We start from the raw sequence: 19,514 nt of genomic DNA, 5'->3' as shown, positions 1-19,514 counted from the left end.
TGTGTAGAAATTGGGTAGTTTGAGCAAATCTTTCAGGGTTGTGGTTAGTCAAAAGGCAGGAAGTTCCTGGAGGATTTATGATAATAAAGAGCTAACCACGCCCCTTTAGCGCGTGAAACAAAAGGTCCAGTGGACTCACGACAGGCTATCTGCTAGCTCCGGTTAGCCTGACTCTGCACCCGAAAGGGAGAGGATGGAAACTCTGAAAGACTTGGTAAGGGGAGTGAAGGTGGACAGCCAGGCAGCGGTTCTGTTGACCTCTGCTGCCTGCGGGGTGGGTGCCCTGCTGATGGTGGTGCGCACCGTTAGCGAGCACCGGGCAGTGAAGAACAAGATCCAAAGAGCCAGGAGCAGGAGGACCGAGAGCCTGCAGCGAGCTGAGCAGGAGGTGCTCCGGTACAAACAGTCGGTAAGCGGGAAAGGAATGTATGAAACATGTGGAAGCACATTTAATTTATTAATAATTTTCTTCTGTTTCACATACTAGAAGAATATACAATTGGCACTTGTTGACATAATGCATGTGCAAACTTTGAACCCTGATGTTGCAATCTGTCATTGACAGCGGGAGACTTCTAATTTTTGAAAACACAAATCTGTGAATATCAGACATAGTGACTCCAGGTGACGCTAAAATAATTACACTGCTGTGATAAAAGAACTTTCTTCCTTACAAATTTGTTTAGGACTTTTTTTTTTTTTTGGTGTGTGGGTGTGTGTGTGTGTGTGGGGGGGGGGGGTCACACTTAAATTGTTCAGCTTATTAAGCAAACTTTTATATCAGATGAGGATAACCTGAGAAGATAAAGCTATTTTCAAATCATGATTTCACTGAGGAGGGGAAAAACTAATTAAAGCAACCTGGCCTTATGTGACAATATAACTCACACATCCTTACACACACAGATATAAATCACAGGTCTTATATGTGTGATTTATGACATTTTTCGGATTCAATTTGACCAACAACACCCAGACTGTATTACACCCAGTAATACAGTCTGGGTGTATTACTGCCAGACTGTATTTCTGGCAGTAATAATACACCCAAATAGGCCGCTACAATCTCTCAAAGGAACTTCTTTAAAATCCATGGAACAACGTCCATTAAATATTCTGAGACCTGAGAGATGTTCTGCTGCTGGAGGCACTTTAAGCTTTCAACATACTCAGGTGACCGAACCTTAATTCTGCCAACGGGCCGCTGGATGTCATTCATTCATTAATGAATGAAAGACTTGGTTTCATTAATGAATGACATCATCGATGTCATTCATTAATGAATGACATCCAGCGATGTCGTTCTCTGGATGTCATTCATTCATTAATGATGTCCAGCGACGTCGTTCTCTGGTTGTCATTCATTCATTAATAACATCCAGCGATGTCGTTCTCTGGATGTCATTCATTCATTAATGAATGACATGCAGCGATGTCGTTCTCTGGATGTCATTCATTCATTAATGACATCCAGCGATGTCGTTCTCTGGATGTCATTCATTCATTAATGACATCCAGCGATGTCGTTCTCTGGATGTCATTCATTCATTAATGATGTCCAGCGACGTTGTTCTCTGGTTGTCATTCATTCATTAATAACATCCAGCGATGTCGTCCAGCGATGTCGTTCTCTGGATGTCATTCATTCATTAATGAATGACATGCAGCGATGTCGTTCTCTGGATGTCATTCATTCATTAATGACATCCAGCGATGTCGTTCTCTGGATGTCATTCATTCATTAATGAATGATGTCTTTTGCTAGGTGTCTTTTTGAGTTAAAAACTTTTTAAAGTTGACAGGAAATTTGAAGATTTCACTTGATAATTACGTGTTATTACCTGAACAGCAACTAAAAAGTCTTAAAAAATGGAAACATTTTCACGTGGGGGCACAAGTAAAGCCTGGTGGCCCACCAGGTTTATAATACACTGGGGGAAACCCTGAACTTTAAAACCAACTTAAAAATATATGTTTAACTTTTCCAAGCTCACAGCAAATATAATCAGCCCATTTGTGCTGCTTGTCTTCTAGCATCCATCCTGTGACTCTGCCGCCATATTGTCACTGTCGTTGTCTGAGTTGACAAAGCAGCTGCGAGAAGGTTCGCTGTGCCCGGAGGATGTGTTTTACTCCTACATGCAAAAGGTCCAGTCTCCATTCTGACATTTTCACCATCCCATACTAGGCCTGTCACGATAACAAATTTTGCTGAGCGATTAATTGTCTAAAAAATTATTGCGATAAACGATAATATTGTTTCAAGACCAGTTGACACTGATTTAATGGATATAATAATAATGCATGTGATTTCCTGCCATAGATAGATACACTTTACTTTCAAAAGAACACATAACACTGGAACTGATAAACTAAAATAACAAAACAACCAAAAACAAAAATAAAATGGATTCTCAGTCTCCATTAACAAAAAACGTACTTGAATAAAAACTAAACAACATAAAGCCAAAGTGGAAATAAATACTGCATTCAACCAAAAGAGTGCAGATTATGAAGTCTGTATACTGTATTGCCCTTCAGTAATCACGAGATTTAAATAGAGAAGACGGGCACATCCTCACGCAGTAGCTAACACTACACGATTTTTTGCCCCTATTTTCCCCTTACGATAATCTTAGAACGTTGGGCGTTACAAGATTGTCGCTGGTGATTTCGTAACCGATCACCCTGCAGTGTGTGGTGTGTTACGGTAGATCGTCGGTTGTGGCCGCTCCGATCTAAATCGGGGGTTTTCCCCGACTGGGAGCTTAAAGCTGAATGTGACAGGTAGCCAATCAGAAAGCGCGGATTCTCCTCCGTGCTTTCTAAGGGGAAATTACGGAGGGGAATCCCAAACAGCTGACACGGCGCAACCCGAAGTCCAGCGGACATTGGAGATGATATGTGGAAACAACATTAATATTTATTCAACATTTCGTGCAAAGAATATAGAAATGACAAGGGGAGGAGTTGGAGCCAAATTGCTACCGCAGTTGATAAACCCGGTAACTTTTCAGCTGTTCTTCGTTAATGTGACATAAATAGGTTATAATGATTTTCTTTCAGTCAGGATTTTACGCTGACTCTAGCCACATGGATCACAGGTAGATTCTAGTAAAGCACTGATTAATGTCCGATTTTAAAATTAGTTAATTGGATTTGTAGCCATTATTTTGTGCCCATGTGGCTGGACACCACACAGCACGACAAACCCGATTGAACCGTTATACCTAGGATTTCTGTCGGCTAATCTGTGGTCTCTCAGGTTTTGAAAATGGGCTGACAATCGGCTGACAACTCTTTTAGTGTGCGCTGGACATTACACTAAGGAAATAGGAAGGGAGGGTCAGTGGAGAGCACCGGAGTTGAGCCTTTTTTCATCCAGTGTCATCAACAGAAAGAAAAAAGGCAGGAAGAGACGATAAAGCCGATAATTAAAATGAGGTCGATAGGTTTAATTTATCATGCGATTAATTTATTTATCGTTTATCGCGACAGGCCTATCCCAGACGCTTTAATAAAAACCCCTCTTGCAATGTGATCATTATATTTTCAGTATCTGAATTCAGGTTGAATTCAAACAACAGCTTCTTTTCAAACAGGCTCTGGCTGTGCACAAGGAGCTGAACTGCTGCACAGAAATTTTGCTGGAGAGTTTCGACCAGCTGAGAACAACTGGCTCCAACAAGGACGGGCTGCTGTATGGCGTTCCTATCAGCATCAAAGACAATGTTTCATATAAGGTAGACAGCTGGCAGAATTTCACTGTGGTGATCTTTCTTCATTGTCTGGATAAAGATGAGATTTATTGCCTTGATGTGCCACTATCTGACTGTGCCCTCTGTTCTTTGTACTTATTATCTCCCTACTACAAAGAACTACGACTGCACCTGCGGCATAATCATGAATCTGAGCCAGCCAGCCAAGAAGGATAGTGTGATTGTGGAAGTACTGAAGAAACAAGGAGCCATTCCTTTCACAAAAACCAACCTGCCACAAGCACTATTAAAGTAACTTAAAACTGTAGCATTGTTGTGATACACACATTGCGCAACCACATAAATATATCTTATGTCCTTAGTATTTATAGTTAAATTAGATTCATGACACAATGCATGACAAGCACATAACCTTTACTTTCTCACTGTATGCTGTTAAATTGGACGTCATGCACAATTGTTTTAAGTTCTTTATAACTATTTGCTAGATGTTGGATTGAGGGAATTTTAGAGATTTTTTTATTGTCTTTAAATTAAGATGTTGGCATGCATCTTTTTGTATGTCCTTTTTTGTAGGTTTGTTTTTTTAATCTGTGACTTAGATCAGACATTTTGGGTATTCTTCCGGAAGCTTTTCACAATATTTTGCTGCACTTTTTCTCCGTCCCTCCTGACAGAACTGGTACAACGGAGTTACGTTTGTAACGTTGCTCACGCACCTTTTAATTCTGACAACAAATTATCTCTTAAACTAAAACAGGGTTTTCATGTTGGCACTCCAAAACATTAACTTTTGGAGTTAATGTTTTAGCCAGCCAAGAAGGATAGTGTGATTAACTTTTGGAGTTAATGTTTTAGAGTGCCAAATTTGGTACTGTAATTTTTTAAGCTGCAAAGTGACTTAAGCTACACTTAGGTAATTTTGTAGCTAATTTGGTGCTATTGTTAGGGACACTGTCCTTATGGACAACACATTCCAAATTTGAACTTTCTGGCTGTTGTCTTGAGATGTTTGTTCAATATTTCTACATAATATTCTTTCCTTATGATAGCATTTATTTTGTGAAGTACACCAGTCCCTCCATCAGTCTTTCCTTTGTGTTGCTTTCAGATGCATCCACTGGTGAGCCCATAATAAATACAATTTCTTTGAACTACCTTTAAAAAGCTGAGCTTCCCAAAATTGTTTAAAAATGTTTTTTTATTCTTAATTTGAAAAAAGAAAATGGTTGTGTGTCTGTTTTTACGCATTGTATATAAATATCTGGCTTCATATGTGTCTGTCTTCTGCCTTTCGTTTGCAGTTACGATTGCAGTAACCCCATCTTTGGCCAGACGGTCAACCCCTGCAATCCCCAGAAGACCTCTGGAGGCTCCTCTGGTGGAGAGGGGGCGCTGATTGGTGGAGGGGGCTCCATTCTTGGCATTGGCAGTGACATAGGGGGGAGCATCCGCATACCTGCCTCTTTCTGCGGCATCTGTGGCTTTAAACCCACAACAGGCCGACTCAGGTGGGTACACTTCAGTCAGTTTTATGGATGCTTCTAACACAGTGACATGACCTTTACTCTTTGTCGCCGTTAGCTTACAGGGCATTGTTCCCATTTACCGAGGTCAAAAGTGCGGTAAGTGTTGATAGTCCTCACAATTTCACACAGTGACATATTACCGTTTTCCTGTTGAACATTTTGTTAACATTGCTGCGCCTCGTGTTGGCTTAGTGCTCTCATCTCCTGGACCCATGGCACGGGACGTGGACAGTTTAGCTCTGTGCATGCAGGCTCTGCTCTGTGACCACATGTTTTCCTTGGACCCCACTGTTCCACCTTTACCCTTTAATCTTCAGGTGTGTTCTCTGCTGTTTAAATTTTTTTTCCTTACGAAGGTTTTCTGAACAAAAAGGTTAAAAGAAGGTTTTGTCAAATATTAAGAAAGTGAATGAGGATTTTTTTTAAACTTAAAAATAAACATTGTGCTGGGATTCGACAAATGCAAATAATTTTGATGATTCTAACTGACCTTAAACAGGGAAAAAAAAAAATTTCGGCTGATTTAAAGTTGGGCAATGAGGAGAGAAATTGGTTATGTATTTTTTATACAGTGTATGTAATTATCTGGTTTAACAAATAAACCAATTTACGTTTAAAAACATACATTTTAAAGGTTTAGTCTGTGCTGTTTTGTTCAGCTCAACAACAATCATGTTTCAATATGGAGTTATTGTCATTAAACCTGCCAGCTGTATCAGTTTGCCTCATTGGCCAATTTGGTGGATCAGATGATTGTGAGGCCTCTAAAGTATGTAAAGTATGGAAACACATAATCTTTTAAGCTGTTGAACTACTGACAGACTGATGCAAAATCTAAATAAATGGAAATGGCTTTTCTGCAGACATACCAGAGCTCCAAGCCTCTCAGAATCGGTTACTTTGAACACGATGGGTACACGCAGCCTCCTCCGAGCATGGTCCGCGGCCTCCGAGAGGTCAAAGCTCTGTTGGAGCAGGCTGGGCACACAGTAAGGCCACAACACACCCACACACCCACACACATCTTTGCAGATAGTACTGTGAAGACCACAACTTTGTAAAACATGCAGTATTTCTGATGCGATCATCTTTGCTGTTAGGTGGTGCCTTATGAACCTCTGAGGGTGAGTCAAGCTGTCAATGAACTCATCGTCAAGGGCGTGTTTGCAGATGGAGCTGCCACCATGCTACAAAAACTGTAAGTTGTGTTTTATCATTATGTTTAAGGCATTGACTAAACCGATTATGTTTCCTTTTTGTGGAAAGTAAATCTGAGTGTACATGTCTTAAGTCCGGCAAAAGCACTAAAAGTAATATTTTGCAGGATGTGGCTAAAACATAATTAATGACTCATCCAACTTAGAGAAAGCAGGATATTCTGAACATAGCTAACACAAAGCTTGGCTAAAGATTTTCCCAGAATAAAAGTTGATGTTTTGTGAAGGACTCTTAAGATTTCCTCTCAATGATGAGCATTTTCATCACATTTTCGTCACTTTTTTTAAACAGGACAAAGTGTTTCTGTTTAAAAAAAATCTTCCAGAGTTGGATAGTGTGTCAGAAAGCAACAGGGGGCATTTGTGATTTATGTGATTGTTTCTTAAAAAAATAAATGTCAGTTTGCCACATATACGGTACATGTTTAAACTAAACATTTTTTTTAAGAAAAAAAAAAAAAAATTGGAAATTGTTTTAAAAAAATCTGCTTGGAAAGTGAGACGAAAACATCAACCACTTGTTAGTGTGTGATTCAGAAATTCTGCAATATATACAATTTGCATTGAGTTTAGCTTGTTGTAAGTAGCCATCTGATGAAATGCAAGTAATAAAAATACAAAACCTTAATTCACGTAGTGGGTTAGTGCAGCTGCAAAGAGAAAGGAAATAATCTTCAGGATGCCTGGTCTCTAAATTTGTCAATCTAGATGTGAAGTTGATGAACAGTCAGTGTCAAAAGCATTGAGATTAAGTGTCGATGGCCTAGAAACTCCAGATCTAAATCCCAATAGCTACTAGTTGTCAGTTCCTAAAAAAAACAGTCTAAAAACTTTAATGGGTCAGTAGTGGTCAAGACTGAGATGAGATCCAAATGGAGCGAATTGCAGAAGTTATGAAAACTGTAACACTGTAAATGTTGACACTTTGCATGTTGTTTTTTTTTTCTCAATTAAAACCTCTAAAACTCATGAAATGTTTAATGTTTAATTTCAGAATACCACAAAACATTTTGCAACGTTGATTCAGGAGAATGTGTGGGGGAAAGAAATGTAGTCAGTTGGGGAAAATGTTGTTTTTTTCCTCCTGGTGTTTTAGTTAAACTGAAATAAGTAATCTCTTTTTACGGCAGGCTCTTACTTATTCAACGGTTTATTGCAAAAGACATCATTAAAGTTATTGATTAACCCAGTGTTTCTCAAGCGTTTTCACAAACACTCATCGACCACACAGTTTGAAAATTCCACACAATAACACAACATTTTAATATATGCAACCTGGAATAAAAATATTAGTCTCTTAGCTAATGAGAATGGCGGTGCTGTTTTATAAATGTGTCTAGGCCACGACAAAATCACGAAAAGCCATGGTGTTTTGAGTTAGTTATACATTTTTAAAGTGTGGATTCTAAACTTTCCAGTGATGTCAAACACATGAAATAAAAAAAAAGAAGTTGTTTCACTATAAGTTTTGAGTTCATTATTAAAAAGTTTTAGGCTATTTGTAATTTAGAAGCACAATAAAAGAAAACTAGATTTGAGTTGCTTTGGTAGAAACAAAAATACTCTCCTGCACCATTAAGTGTAAAAAATGATCCACCCATTTCTGTCAATTGTAGTTACCTTTTTGTGTTTGTGATTAAGTCATTTTTAAATAAATAAAAATAACAATAGCTCTCAACGTACGAGCAGAATGTTACAAGCAAGCAAAGTCATTAAAAAACAAAGAACAGCTCTCATCATCTGAGATTTGTTCACGGCATAGAGCCGTTCAAAAGAATCAAATTGTTTGTGAATGACACAAATACTCAGCAGATATTGACTTGTTTTCTTTCCACCGGTATCTTCAGTTTTCCTTTGAGTGGCCCGGTTTTAAGCCACCTGCCCACTATTACTTTTAACTACGATCCTTTGGTAAGCTAACTCTACAAGTCACAGGACCACTAGTTGCACCCATGGACCACAGTTTGAGAGAGACTGGATTAGTCTTTACCATTCTGTCATCACTAAAAACGATACACATTACTTAGTATTTGGTTCTGTCTAACACACCAACGCTATGCCAACGTGCCCCAGATGGCTCAGCAGACATAATCTGAATCTGTTCTGAAGGTAGTGCGGCATTTCCAGCGAATCACGGCAGTCATCCTGCTTCTGTTTCAGGAAGGGAGGGCCTCTGGATCCCTGCCTCAAACCTCAGATTGTTCTATACTCCATCCCTACCTGGTTAAAGAGAATCCTCGTGTTCCTGCTGACGCCCTTTGTGAGTTCTGCCTCGCTGTTCCAGAAATGAGAATGTAATACAGATACAGATTAATTCTCATTTCATGTCATTCTCACAGTCTACTCGCGTCCCTCCCATTCTCGGCGCCCTCTGTGGAGTCAGGTGCGATGATGTCCTTTTAAATTAGCCGCTTTAGTTTTATAGTTGTCTGTCAAATTATTTGTTGAACCAAAATGCTTCCATATCCCTCCCCACCTTGATGTTCTCAGTTCCCCTGCGGAGGTTTGGGAGCAGCATGCTGCTGTGGAGGACTACATTTCTGACACGATAGCACACTGGAGGAAATGCAACATTGATGTGCTGCTCTGCCCCATGATTGGACCGGCCTTCAACTTCTTGTACTGCGGCAAACTCACGTGTACGGTTGTATGAGGAGCTCCTACTAAAACATCTGGAGATAGAAGAATAATGAATGATTTGATGAAAGAGGCTTTCTCCACACATTTGAGAGTTTTTGGATTGTCTCTTGGTGTAACAATTTAATGAATATTTGTGAAAACTTGTGCAGCTCTGCATCATCATTTTTATTAATCTCTGTATCTGGAAAACGCAGGTCCCCCAAATACTGATTTTCTTTTTAAAAATCTCTACAGTGAAAAGCATTTTTAGAATATTTTTTTTTTGTCACAATGTATTTAGAGTGAAAATACTTCAGGCTTGCAGAAATAGTCTTGTTTTCCTTTCCAAGTTCTGCAGTTTTCTTGGTCTGCTTTCTTTCAGGTCTCTCCAGCTTAACAATGATATACAATCTCCTTAATTTTCCGGCCGGTGCTGTCCCCGTATCCACGGTGACGGCTCAAGACGAGGAGGATCTTAAGCATCTGAAGGGCCTTTATCAGGACACCTGGGAGAAGATGCATAAAGAGGTGAGACTGTTTTGTGTAGGCCATAAAAAACCGCCAAATGCAACAAAATACATTATAGTAATTATTCTTTGAAGCTTTGTTGGACCACTAGTTTTATTTTTTGCTTTATACGTTTTTTAAGGATGTTTTACTGGATAAAAGCACCTCAAGAATTACAGAGAAATTAACTAATTAGCCAAAGATAATGAATGTTTCCCAAGCTAAAGCTGTTTATCTTTTTTTTTTCTGTATCTCTTTTGAAGCTTTAATCTTTTTGGTTGTTTCACATCTGCAGTTTCATTGCCACAGGTAAACTCTCCTCACTGATAGTTTACCCGTGGTAATGAAGTTTCCACGATAATCTCTTAGCGCATCTCGCTTATGGAAGTACCGCGTTTGTCCAGCAGGTGGCAGCAGAGACCACATGAGCAGTTTGCTTGGCGTCACGTTGGACCTTTGTGTTTCAGGCTGTGAGCGGCGCTGAGGGTCTGCCCGTGGCGGTGCAGTGCGTGGCCCTGCCGTGGCAGGATGAGCTCTGCCTGCGGTTCATGAAGGAGGTGGAACAGCTTGTCAAACACAAGAAAAACTAGACCAGCGCGTGGATGTTCCAGATCCAAAAGCTGGATGGCACATCTTAATCACACCACAGTGTTTGGTAAAGAGTCTGGTTTTTACATATGGTTTGTAAGGCAACATCTGTTGAGCAGGTTTAGAAAGTTTAAACAAATAAATCTATAATTAAAGCGATTAACATTTGCTTTAGAGTAGCTCAATACTCTAGCTCGAACGGCATGGTCATTCTCCTTTAGAGTAATGAATGAACTGTCACTTTTTTATTTTTGGAGCTATAAAAGTCTACTCAGTCTGTTAATAAATCATGTGCAAGCACTGTTAAACACTATTCACCCCCCTTTAAATAAAGTGTTACCGCTAATTTTGATCAATTTTTCTCAAATGTAAAATTTTCTTCATGAGTTTTTCACCATAGATATTTCTGTCCATAAATATGCTGATTATTATAAACAGAACATGGATTTTAGATTCACAATTTAGTGTTAATTAGGCTTGGAAAAATTAGGTTTTTGTTCTGTTTTTCCATCTCAGAGTGCGTTTGATGGCTCACACTTGGGCATAACCAAAAGATAATTGAAAACTTGCGCCAATGCGTAAGTAAACACAGCAAATAACGTGTAACGCATTGTAAAAATGAGTACAGATTTGAAAATAATATGAGTGTTTTTGTAATTTAAATATTTTATGTAATCAAATGAATGAGAATAAAGTTGAATTTTTCTTTGAAAATGCTGTTTTACAGTAAAGCCTGCAGCTCAGTTAATGTTACAGTCATTTAAAATGAAGTTATGCATTTTCAAGACACCTGTGTGCTTTCAAAGACACGAAACCTCTTTCTTTTTCCTCTCCACGTCCTCATCACTGAGCGGCACACGAGTGAAGATCGTTTTTATTCATATTCAAGATGGTTTATGCAGTGATGCCATAGCAGACAACGGAAAAGAGATAAAGGAGACTAATGACACATGGCGCCTCCATCTCCAAGGCCAGTGCGCCGTGTCCTCATATAGTGATTACCCTGTGCTATTGTAAATATGTGTTTCTGTGTTGGGTTTACATAAATTTACATATGTGTGAAAACACCCCTGGAATGGGAAACCATTAGAGTCGATGTCAGCATTTTCCATTACGGTCCCTCTTTCTTTTTCTTCTTTTATTTCCCAGCCGTCTGCCCCAAATGGAAATGGGCCCGTCGTGCACATAGTGGAGGACGGAGGGCACATTAGGTGTGGAGGAGAGCAGGAATTGAGAGGTTGTTCTTAGTATTATCTGCAGCACATAGAGAGAAAGTGTGCCTCTCGCTGTGCCACTCAGTCAGGGTGCATTAAGCCTTAAGAGGCAGTGAAGAGACTCAGTTCTTCAGAGGGAACTTGACATTGTTCATAAATCCCTCTGGATCTGAAACTGAATTAATGGCACACACTCATATATGCACTATCTCAACCCGTCCCATTTTATACGTCGGCAATTTAATCATTGTGTGTATTTTATTGAAGTAAACGGTGTGATTATTTATGTAGCGCAGTACAAAAAAAAAAATACCATGCATTATCACAGAGGGCATTGTTCAGAAGATCATTTATTATTTTATCAATTATTGAACTGTGAGCTTTTAGAAAATGTCACAACACAAATATATTTGGAAACTGTAACTTTTATTTTATTATGTTTAAGAATAGCCAATTAAAATGTTTACTTTTACATCATAATAGTAGAATTGGATAGTCACAGTGGATTAATTGAACGATTGATTAACTGTTGTTTATGTCATGTAAGTGAGCACTATACCTCTCCTTGAGATTACATAATAACCAGTGGCAGTCATACTATGTTAAGAAATTGATGCCTTTTAAAATAGAATATGAATATTAAAAACACAACTTGCAAATAAATAATTGGGTAGTCATTAAATAAATGCCAATGAGACTCTTTTCAGATCAGAAGAAAAACCTTTAAGCAGGTAGTAAACATATTTTTTTAATAACTAAGTGGAAAATAATCTTTAACAGAAATGGAAGTTGTTAAAGAATGTGTAAAAACATCTACACTATGTGTTTCACTTAGCAAATTTACTTAATGACAAATAAACCTTTGAAGAACATTCTAATTAACTGAGCATGAATATAGACAGAAATATTTCTGTCATATCAGCACCATCCACACCACTGATGGGAAAGACTTTGTTCAGTATGATAGTTTTCGGCTGCTCATATTTTTTTTTTATGAAGGCCAACGAATTTAAAGATGGTCTCATGTGACAAAAACCCAGCTTGATTTGCAAATCCAAAACTACCTAACAAGTAACATGGGGTAAATTCTTTCACTTGGTGTCAGTGTCTATTCTTGTGACAGGGCGTAAAGGTGTTAAAAATGTTGTCGCTGTCCAGGCTTCTTGTTCTTAGAAGGTTACAAGCAAGAAGTGCCAGGTCACCGATTCAGCTTTTCCCATCATCGATCCACATAGTCTTTTTTTTCCACAAAATATACTGTACATACAGCTCAATAACATAACATGAAATATTAAAGGTATTTTTATATGGGTTGCACGGTGTTGGCAGCATTGTTGCCTGACAGCAAGAAAGTCCTGGGTTTGAATTCTGGCCTGGGGTCTTTCTGCATGGAGCGCTTAGTCTTCCTCCTGCAGGCCAAAATCATGACTGTTACAATAACTGGTCACTCTAAACTGTCCTGCATATCAGCAAGTAGTTCAATGCTGGCGTTGTGTCAATTCATTATTTTCTGAAATGTGGGGTTTAACAAATGGTTACATTTTCCCACCAGCTCTTTCACTCGCTTGTTACCTGAGGTTAGGCCATAGGCTAAGATTGGATCCAATTGTTCTACGCTTTTTACTTAATTCATTACTCAGTTTACTGTTACTGACATTTTAGATGGTTTCTAGGTTTAATATAATAACAGACTAAAACAGTATATCAAGTAAAAAAATAAATAACACCTGGAAAATGTATCCATGCAGGATATGAGTATTCCAGTGCAAAGTTTCCAGTTTAACAAGTTTTGCCTGAAAAGTTCCAAAAGGAAAAAGTGACGGAGTTTGGAAAGTTAGCTTTCTGGCCAAGCCGAACCTGTTGTAATCAAACAGCAGAAGCATCCAGCGGTCCCAGGAGGACAAAGTGTTCTTTCATGTAACGTCTCATTGATAAGAGCAGCAAACACCTCATTTACAGCAACCTTAGGCTATAAGATCAGGTACTTTAAAAGCCATCCCGACACATTCAGACCTTGCCTGCGTGCAAGCAAACAAAACACCTTTATATCAACACAACTAAACTAGGATGATTCTGTCTTAATGTCCCATTTCAGGGACCGAGGAGCCCAATAGTCTTTATGACTCTGTAGAATTGCAGCTCGTGATGTTGGACGCAGCGGGGGGTGCTTCCTGCCTTTTCAGATGATCAAAGAGACAAGTTCACCCTGCAACCAGAGCCACTTACAGGCGACATCAAGAAGCTGCGAGATTGGCAGCTTTTTCGTCTTTGGTCCATTTCGTCAGCCATTACTACCAGCAGAGGCAATGTGCTGTGGCGGAGCAGACAGGGGAGGGGAAGGCAGATTAACAGAGAGCTGATACAGGTGTACAGGCGGTATCAAACGGCAGCCCTGTCAATACAGCAGGCTCCAGATTTCTTCAGACGGGGCTGGGCTCCTAGAAGTGTAGCCACTTGATTTAACTATGACAGGATTAACTGGAGCTCCGTATGATTTCCTCAGATTCTGTGACTCAACAATTCAGTGATCCACGCTCTATCGGCTTTGAAGGCCCCTATCCCAAGTTTCAAAGGCTTACCTTCGGACAAGGTGCATTCTTTTCTCCCTTGCGGTTCCGCTTTCCAGCTTTTCTGCTGCATTCAGTTGTTCGCCAGCCCCCCGCGTTTCGCGCCGACTGCGGCGTCCTCCCTTCTCTGCACATCTGCTAGGTTTGGGGTTTCCTTTCTTCCCTCCAGCTCCTTGCTTGGCCCGAGGCCCTTATAGCCAAATTGGTTTACATTGCAGAGATAAATGCTCTGCAAATGCGCTTAAACACGTACAGTAAAAAATGCAGACAGTGCGTGTCAGGATTATCACCCTAGTTGGAGGTGGTGGGGGGGTGGGTGGGTGAGAGAAAGGAGAGCATCTCTGGCACAAAGCTGAGGGAGCCGAAGTGGAGCCTGCAGATACAGTCCATCTCATCCACTTCTCAGGAGGAAAAAAAAAAGAGGAGGATTTAGCATTTGCATGCCAGTCTGTAATTCCTGGCATTATATAACTTGTCGACAACAATCAAACTCCTGTGACATTGTGGAAGTATTGTTTCGCAGGGGTGAGCAATGTGTGGAGTTGCACTTTGCTGGGCTGGTGGTGCGCGGACCAAGATGATTGGCAGAGACCACCAGGTCTGTCAACCAAAACAGCGTCAGCTTGAGCTGAAAAACACGGATTTTGATTTTTACCATTATTAGTTTTGAGGTGAGACGTTGCTGCCTCGAGAAGAGGTGGATAACCTCAAAATACCTCAAATCTTTGCAGAGATCAGGTTTTGTTGATTCACCGTGCAGCGTGCGACGACACACAGACAATCCCTTCGTTGAAATGGGTGCATACTGTCAACAGCGGTTAAAGTGTGCAGGAGGAGGCATTGCTTCCAAACATTGTGCTATGGTGCATTTCCATTCGTCAGAATCTTTATTCTGACCCTTTAGGAGTATATTTCTGGAATTTAAAAATGCAATCCCGGTCCGATAACATGCATCATGCAGCTGAAGCTTGCGCCTCATATGAAAATTATCGACAAACAGGATTGTTGCAAAATAAAATCATATTGTGTAATATAAAGTATGTGGCTTCGTATGAAGTACATAAAAAAATGGCGGGATTGCATAATAATTCAAACTATTTTAAATTAGATAAGAAACTAAGATTGAGGTGAGATAAGAAAGATAAGAAACTAAATTACATATTAAAAGATATTATTTTGACTTCTACAATTCCAGACAACCACAAACAGCGTATTTTACTGCGCTATAATGTGATAGACCAACACAACGTAGTGCATAATGTGTAAAGAGATTGAAAAATGGTTTTCATAAAACTTTAATACCTCTAAAGTTTGATGTACTTTGTGCCAACTCATTCATTCAACAGCCACTTCTCCATTATTCTTTGCAAACTAGTTCACGCTAAAGTTAGACCGCATGGTTGGTCTGTGAGCAGTTTTAAAGCCTTGTCAAATTTTATCAGTCGGAATAAGACTATACTTTTACTAGGCCATGTTAAAACCTGGGCATGTTTTCTCTGAACCATTCCACTGCCTCTGCTTGAATGTTTGGGTTCACTGCTAAACGTTTCTACAGTCATCTTCCAAGACTCAAAGCATATCCCCATAGCATGATTACGCCACCTCCATGTTTAATGGAAGGAATGGTGAGTAAGGGCTTTCTTTTTGCCTGCATTCCTTAAATTTGCAGAATTCAGGTCAGGGTGAATTCACTTGAGAATCTGAGGCAGGACTGAAGAACTGATGTTCGGACTTTCCGCTGAATCTGACAGAACTTGGGCAATTTTGCTAAAAAATGATGTGCAAAAATAATTCAATCTCAGCGTGCAAAGCTGGCATTCTGAACATCGAAACGAATATCTTTAACATGGGCCTCTCACTACTGATAGCAGCTAAACCGCAGTTAAAAATAAAATAAAAAATAAGCATTTGTTGTGGAAGGATGTTCTGAGGCATGAACTGATGATAAACTATGACACAAGAAAAATGCAGTAGAAAATGAACTTTCAATAGTATTTTACACCAGGTTTTAGCTCCCCCTTCCCTTCAAACTAAAGAATAGGTCATTGACCTTTCTGACTTCTTAATTAATATTTACACAATTTAGGCCTCAACAATCCAACCTATAATTATCAGTGAAAGTAAAGGCAAGTTAGACAAGTCTACAAGTGTGTACGAAACCTTCCCACAAATCTGTGCAGACAGCCAGAGCTTATCCAGAGTGGATTCAGAAGAAACAGCTTTCTTCCTTCCCACCTGCTGCTGCTGCTGTCGTCCCCGTTTGGCTGTCTCTGTCCGCCGGCTTTAGTGTAAAAATTAAAAAAAAAAAAAATCTCCACATGCTCTTCTTTTTAGATTTGGATGTTTAACTTCCAAAAAAAAAAAAAAAAAGACTAGTCACCCCCCACCCTCCACCACCCCGCCTCCAGAAGGCCCCCCGTCTTTTTCTTCTTGTTCCCTTCGACCAACCCCTCTCTGTGTATCGGCACAGTCCCCTCTCAGACCTCCCCACACAAAGCTGCACAGAAATCATAGCACACCATTCAATCATTGTTTTTTCCCCTCTCTCACCCCTTTTTTATGGTCCCACTAAAGGTTTTAACCGGGCAGAGAAGGAGGGCTGTCACTGAGGAAACCTTAGCCCATTGATGAAGTGACAGGAGCTGCCAGAATATGATCCTAATCCTGTTTCCAGCATTCTTTTAGCCTGCTGGCATCGCAATTCCTCCACACATTCTCTGAGCTGTCAACTAGGAAAATCCCTCTAATAGTGCATTGCCCAGATACACATCAAAGGGCTCCTGGAAACCTTCAGCAGCTTAGCTGCCATAGACACACTCACACACCATTCCCGTTACCTCACAGCCGCATGAGTTCTCGAAGGCACGCAGAAAACCCACATAATCACGACAAATTGACCACACATTTAAGTAGCATGTTTCAGAGAACCCAACCGGACATGGATAAGCGTTATCAGTGCACTTTAATGTAAAGTTTTGTGCTCCACGTTTTACGCTTATATCATCTTCTCTATTCGACAAGCGTTTTTTTGTTTTTTTTTTGGGAGGTGGGGGTTGGACATGAAGCGAGTTGGAGAGGAAAAGAAAACAGGTGTCTGAACTTTGCTGACTCCAGAACCCCTTTCAGTCCTATTTTATCTCATTCTATTCTTACTTAATCCATCGATATCCCAACCAAAGGTAATCTTCTTATGGCAAGGCATTCTGTTTCGGTGCAGCCAAACCTCGGCTGACAGGGTGGGGGAGGACGGCAGGGCGGCGTGTGAGGAGTGGGCGGGTGGATTGGAGACTCTTTAGAGCCTGACACTTTGCTTCAGTCATTTCATGTAGGATTAGTTCTTCTGCTCTGGGTGAACAAGTGGCAGCTTCTCCCCTATGTGGTGTGTAAACCCTATTGCTGAGGATGGTAGACCCCCTGTGTCCAAATTATTTATGGATCATCAAGGTGTCTTCAGTGGAACGTCTGTACCTGAATTAGATTTGCACCACAAAAGGTCTGGAATCACAACTGTTTAGTGTCATTTCGGATGACTTGCGAAGTATAAGTCGATTCTGTTGAATCTCATCGAATATTTGAATCATTTTGTTCTCATTTTTGAGGGTAATCTAAAACACCTAAGGTTCTAGAGCTTTGAAAGAAGATACATTATCTGAATTTTTTTGGCTGATTTTCAATCTAGTTTAGTCTAAAGCCGATACAGATTTAAGCTAATTCTGTTTTTGTTTTGTTTTTTTCTGTAAAAGTTTGTTTAATAATAAAAATATTCTACTTATGTCTAGCCTTCCTGCTGTGAATGGTCCTGGAATATTTTTACTCTGAACAGAGCAATATCACGGTTTGCCTGCCAACCAAAATTTTGCCATTTTAAAATGAAGTTCATTATGAACTTGACATTTAAAAATTGGCCTTAGCATCTTACATTAACAATTAGTATGATTAGCTTAAAGCAGTGGGTTATATATATATTTTTAAGCGAGGTTATGTGAAGTCGTCTATAGTTTTTTACTGTTAGTAGAAATATGTCAAATAACCATGAGCTTATTGGAAGGGCTAAAAGATCCTGAGAGAGGTAGACACTACCAAGCACGCATGTGATCTAGTCCACCTCATCGGCTGATTTGGAGGATCAGCTGATCATGACTCTGCTGGCATCATTTTCAAAATAAACTACAACTAAAACCAAATTCAAAAGTTTCTCCTGTGTTTGGAGAGACGGAAGAAAGTGACAGGTTTGCGACTGACTTGTTCGGCAAAGCAAAACAGCACGAAACATGACGACAACTTTTTGGGGGAATTGTGTAACCTACTGTTAATATCTACTAACATAGCTACTTGTATGAACATTTTAATGTGACTTATTTTAAACTGCAAAAGTCAACTAAAAGAGTTGACTTTTGACATGTGGTTCAAGAACTTATTACAACTTTTTCAAAAAGCTGTGATAAGACTTCTTTCGTCTGCAAGTAAGGGACATGTTACTGATAATTAACCTCACAGAACCTCACTTACAAAATATTCAAACTAGTCTTGTAATGAACTGTTAAAAAAAACTGACTCCCTGAGTATTGCCTGTAGAGAACGTAAGGCCTTACCTTAACAGTGAGACATGCAAAAGTGTTGCTCTCTCTTGCTTACTTCCAGCCTTAACTAATTAGAAACACGCCTCAAACTATTGTAGAAAACACAATATGTGTTTTGCATCTCGGTTTGTTCTTTTATTTTTTTACGCCAATCACACAGAAAATTAACTTCTTTACTTTGTAAAAACATCTACCCCAAAGAGTGTTGTTGTCAGCACAACTCAGCAACACTTAGGTATGATAAGGTTAATTTATCAGAAAAAGATTGGATTTTTGAGTTTCCAACCAGCTGGGATGAAAGCAGCTCATTCCAGTTCCCTGCTGGTTTTTTTCATCCATCCATCTATCCATCATCTGAACCTACTTGTTCCTGATAAGCGCTGCAGGGGACTGGTGCCTAATTCCAGTGGTCAGGTCAGTCCATCACAGGACAACAGGAAGTACAGGACAAACCATTGAGCACTTACTAGTATTAAGAGAAGTCAATTGAACTAATGTTCTTGTTTTGGACTTTGGGGAAAACAGTGTCCAGAGACGACCCACAGACTCACTGCAGAAACATTCTGGCTGAGATTCAAACTAGAAACTTCTTGCTGCAAGAGAACAGTACAACTGTCTCCTGTTGGTACTTGTCCATGATAACTTCTTCTTGTACATAGTATTTTTTTCAACAAACAGGGTAAAAAGAGTCAGAAGTAATTTAAGACTTGTTTATCTTCAAAGAAAATGCTTGTATTGTTCACTTTTTCTCTTTCTGGTGATGCCTCAACTATTTATTTATTTAAAAAAAAAAAAGATCTGACTGAGTTAGAAAACTAAAATCCATCCAAACACAAAGTTCCAAGCAACGACACGGAGAACACTTCATTTACAATTTATTCTCTTGCATTGAACAGATAAATTACTCATATTTTAACCAACTGACAAATACATGTCTTTCATCTACAGTGATATATAATACAGAGATGTACCAT

General features: G+C 39.6%; 1 protein-coding gene across 1 annotated transcript; it reads left to right on the top strand.

Moving 5' to 3' along the window:
• faah (fatty acid amide hydrolase) lies at nucleotides 1–10,893 on the top strand. Its single transcript, XM_088004948.1, has 14 exons — nucleotides 1–409; nucleotides 2,035–2,148; nucleotides 3,603–3,743; nucleotides 3,877–4,010; nucleotides 5,024–5,230; nucleotides 5,304–5,344; nucleotides 5,441–5,565; nucleotides 6,112–6,237; nucleotides 6,349–6,446; nucleotides 8,626–8,725; nucleotides 8,805–8,848; nucleotides 8,956–9,104; nucleotides 9,467–9,612; nucleotides 10,059–10,893. The coding sequence occupies exons 1-14, from the start codon at nucleotides 194–196 to the stop codon at nucleotides 10,179–10,181; spliced, it is 1,764 nt and encodes a 587-aa protein (XP_087861074.1). The 5' UTR covers nucleotides 1–193; the 3' UTR covers nucleotides 10,182–10,893.
• Nucleotides 10,894–19,514: the final 8,621 nt, after the last annotated feature.

The sequence above is a fragment of the Poecilia mexicana genome, unplaced genomic scaffold (assembly GCF_051168715.1).
Source record: "Poecilia mexicana isolate PSO_F unplaced genomic scaffold, ASM5116871v1 scaffold_4, whole genome shotgun sequence".
Taxonomy (NCBI): Eukaryota; Metazoa; Chordata; class Actinopteri; order Cyprinodontiformes; family Poeciliidae; genus Poecilia; species Poecilia mexicana.
The sequence above is the reverse complement of the archived record's forward strand: the minus strand, read 5'-3'. Positions and strand labels throughout refer to the sequence as shown.

Bases quoted from the DNA above. Each gene is read 5' to 3' on its own strand.
- faah (XM_088004948.1), top strand. From the start codon at position 194: ATGGAAACTCTGAAAGACTTGGTAAGGGGAGTGAAGGTGGACAGCCAG. The intron at 5,345-5,440 runs GTAAGTGTTGAT...GTGTTGGCTTAG, and splicing joins TTACCGAGGTCAAAAGTGCG to TGCTCTCATCTCCTGGACCC. The intron at 5,566-6,111 runs GTGTGTTCTCTG...GCTTTTCTGCAG, and splicing joins CTTTACCCTTTAATCTTCAG to ACATACCAGAGCTCCAAGCC.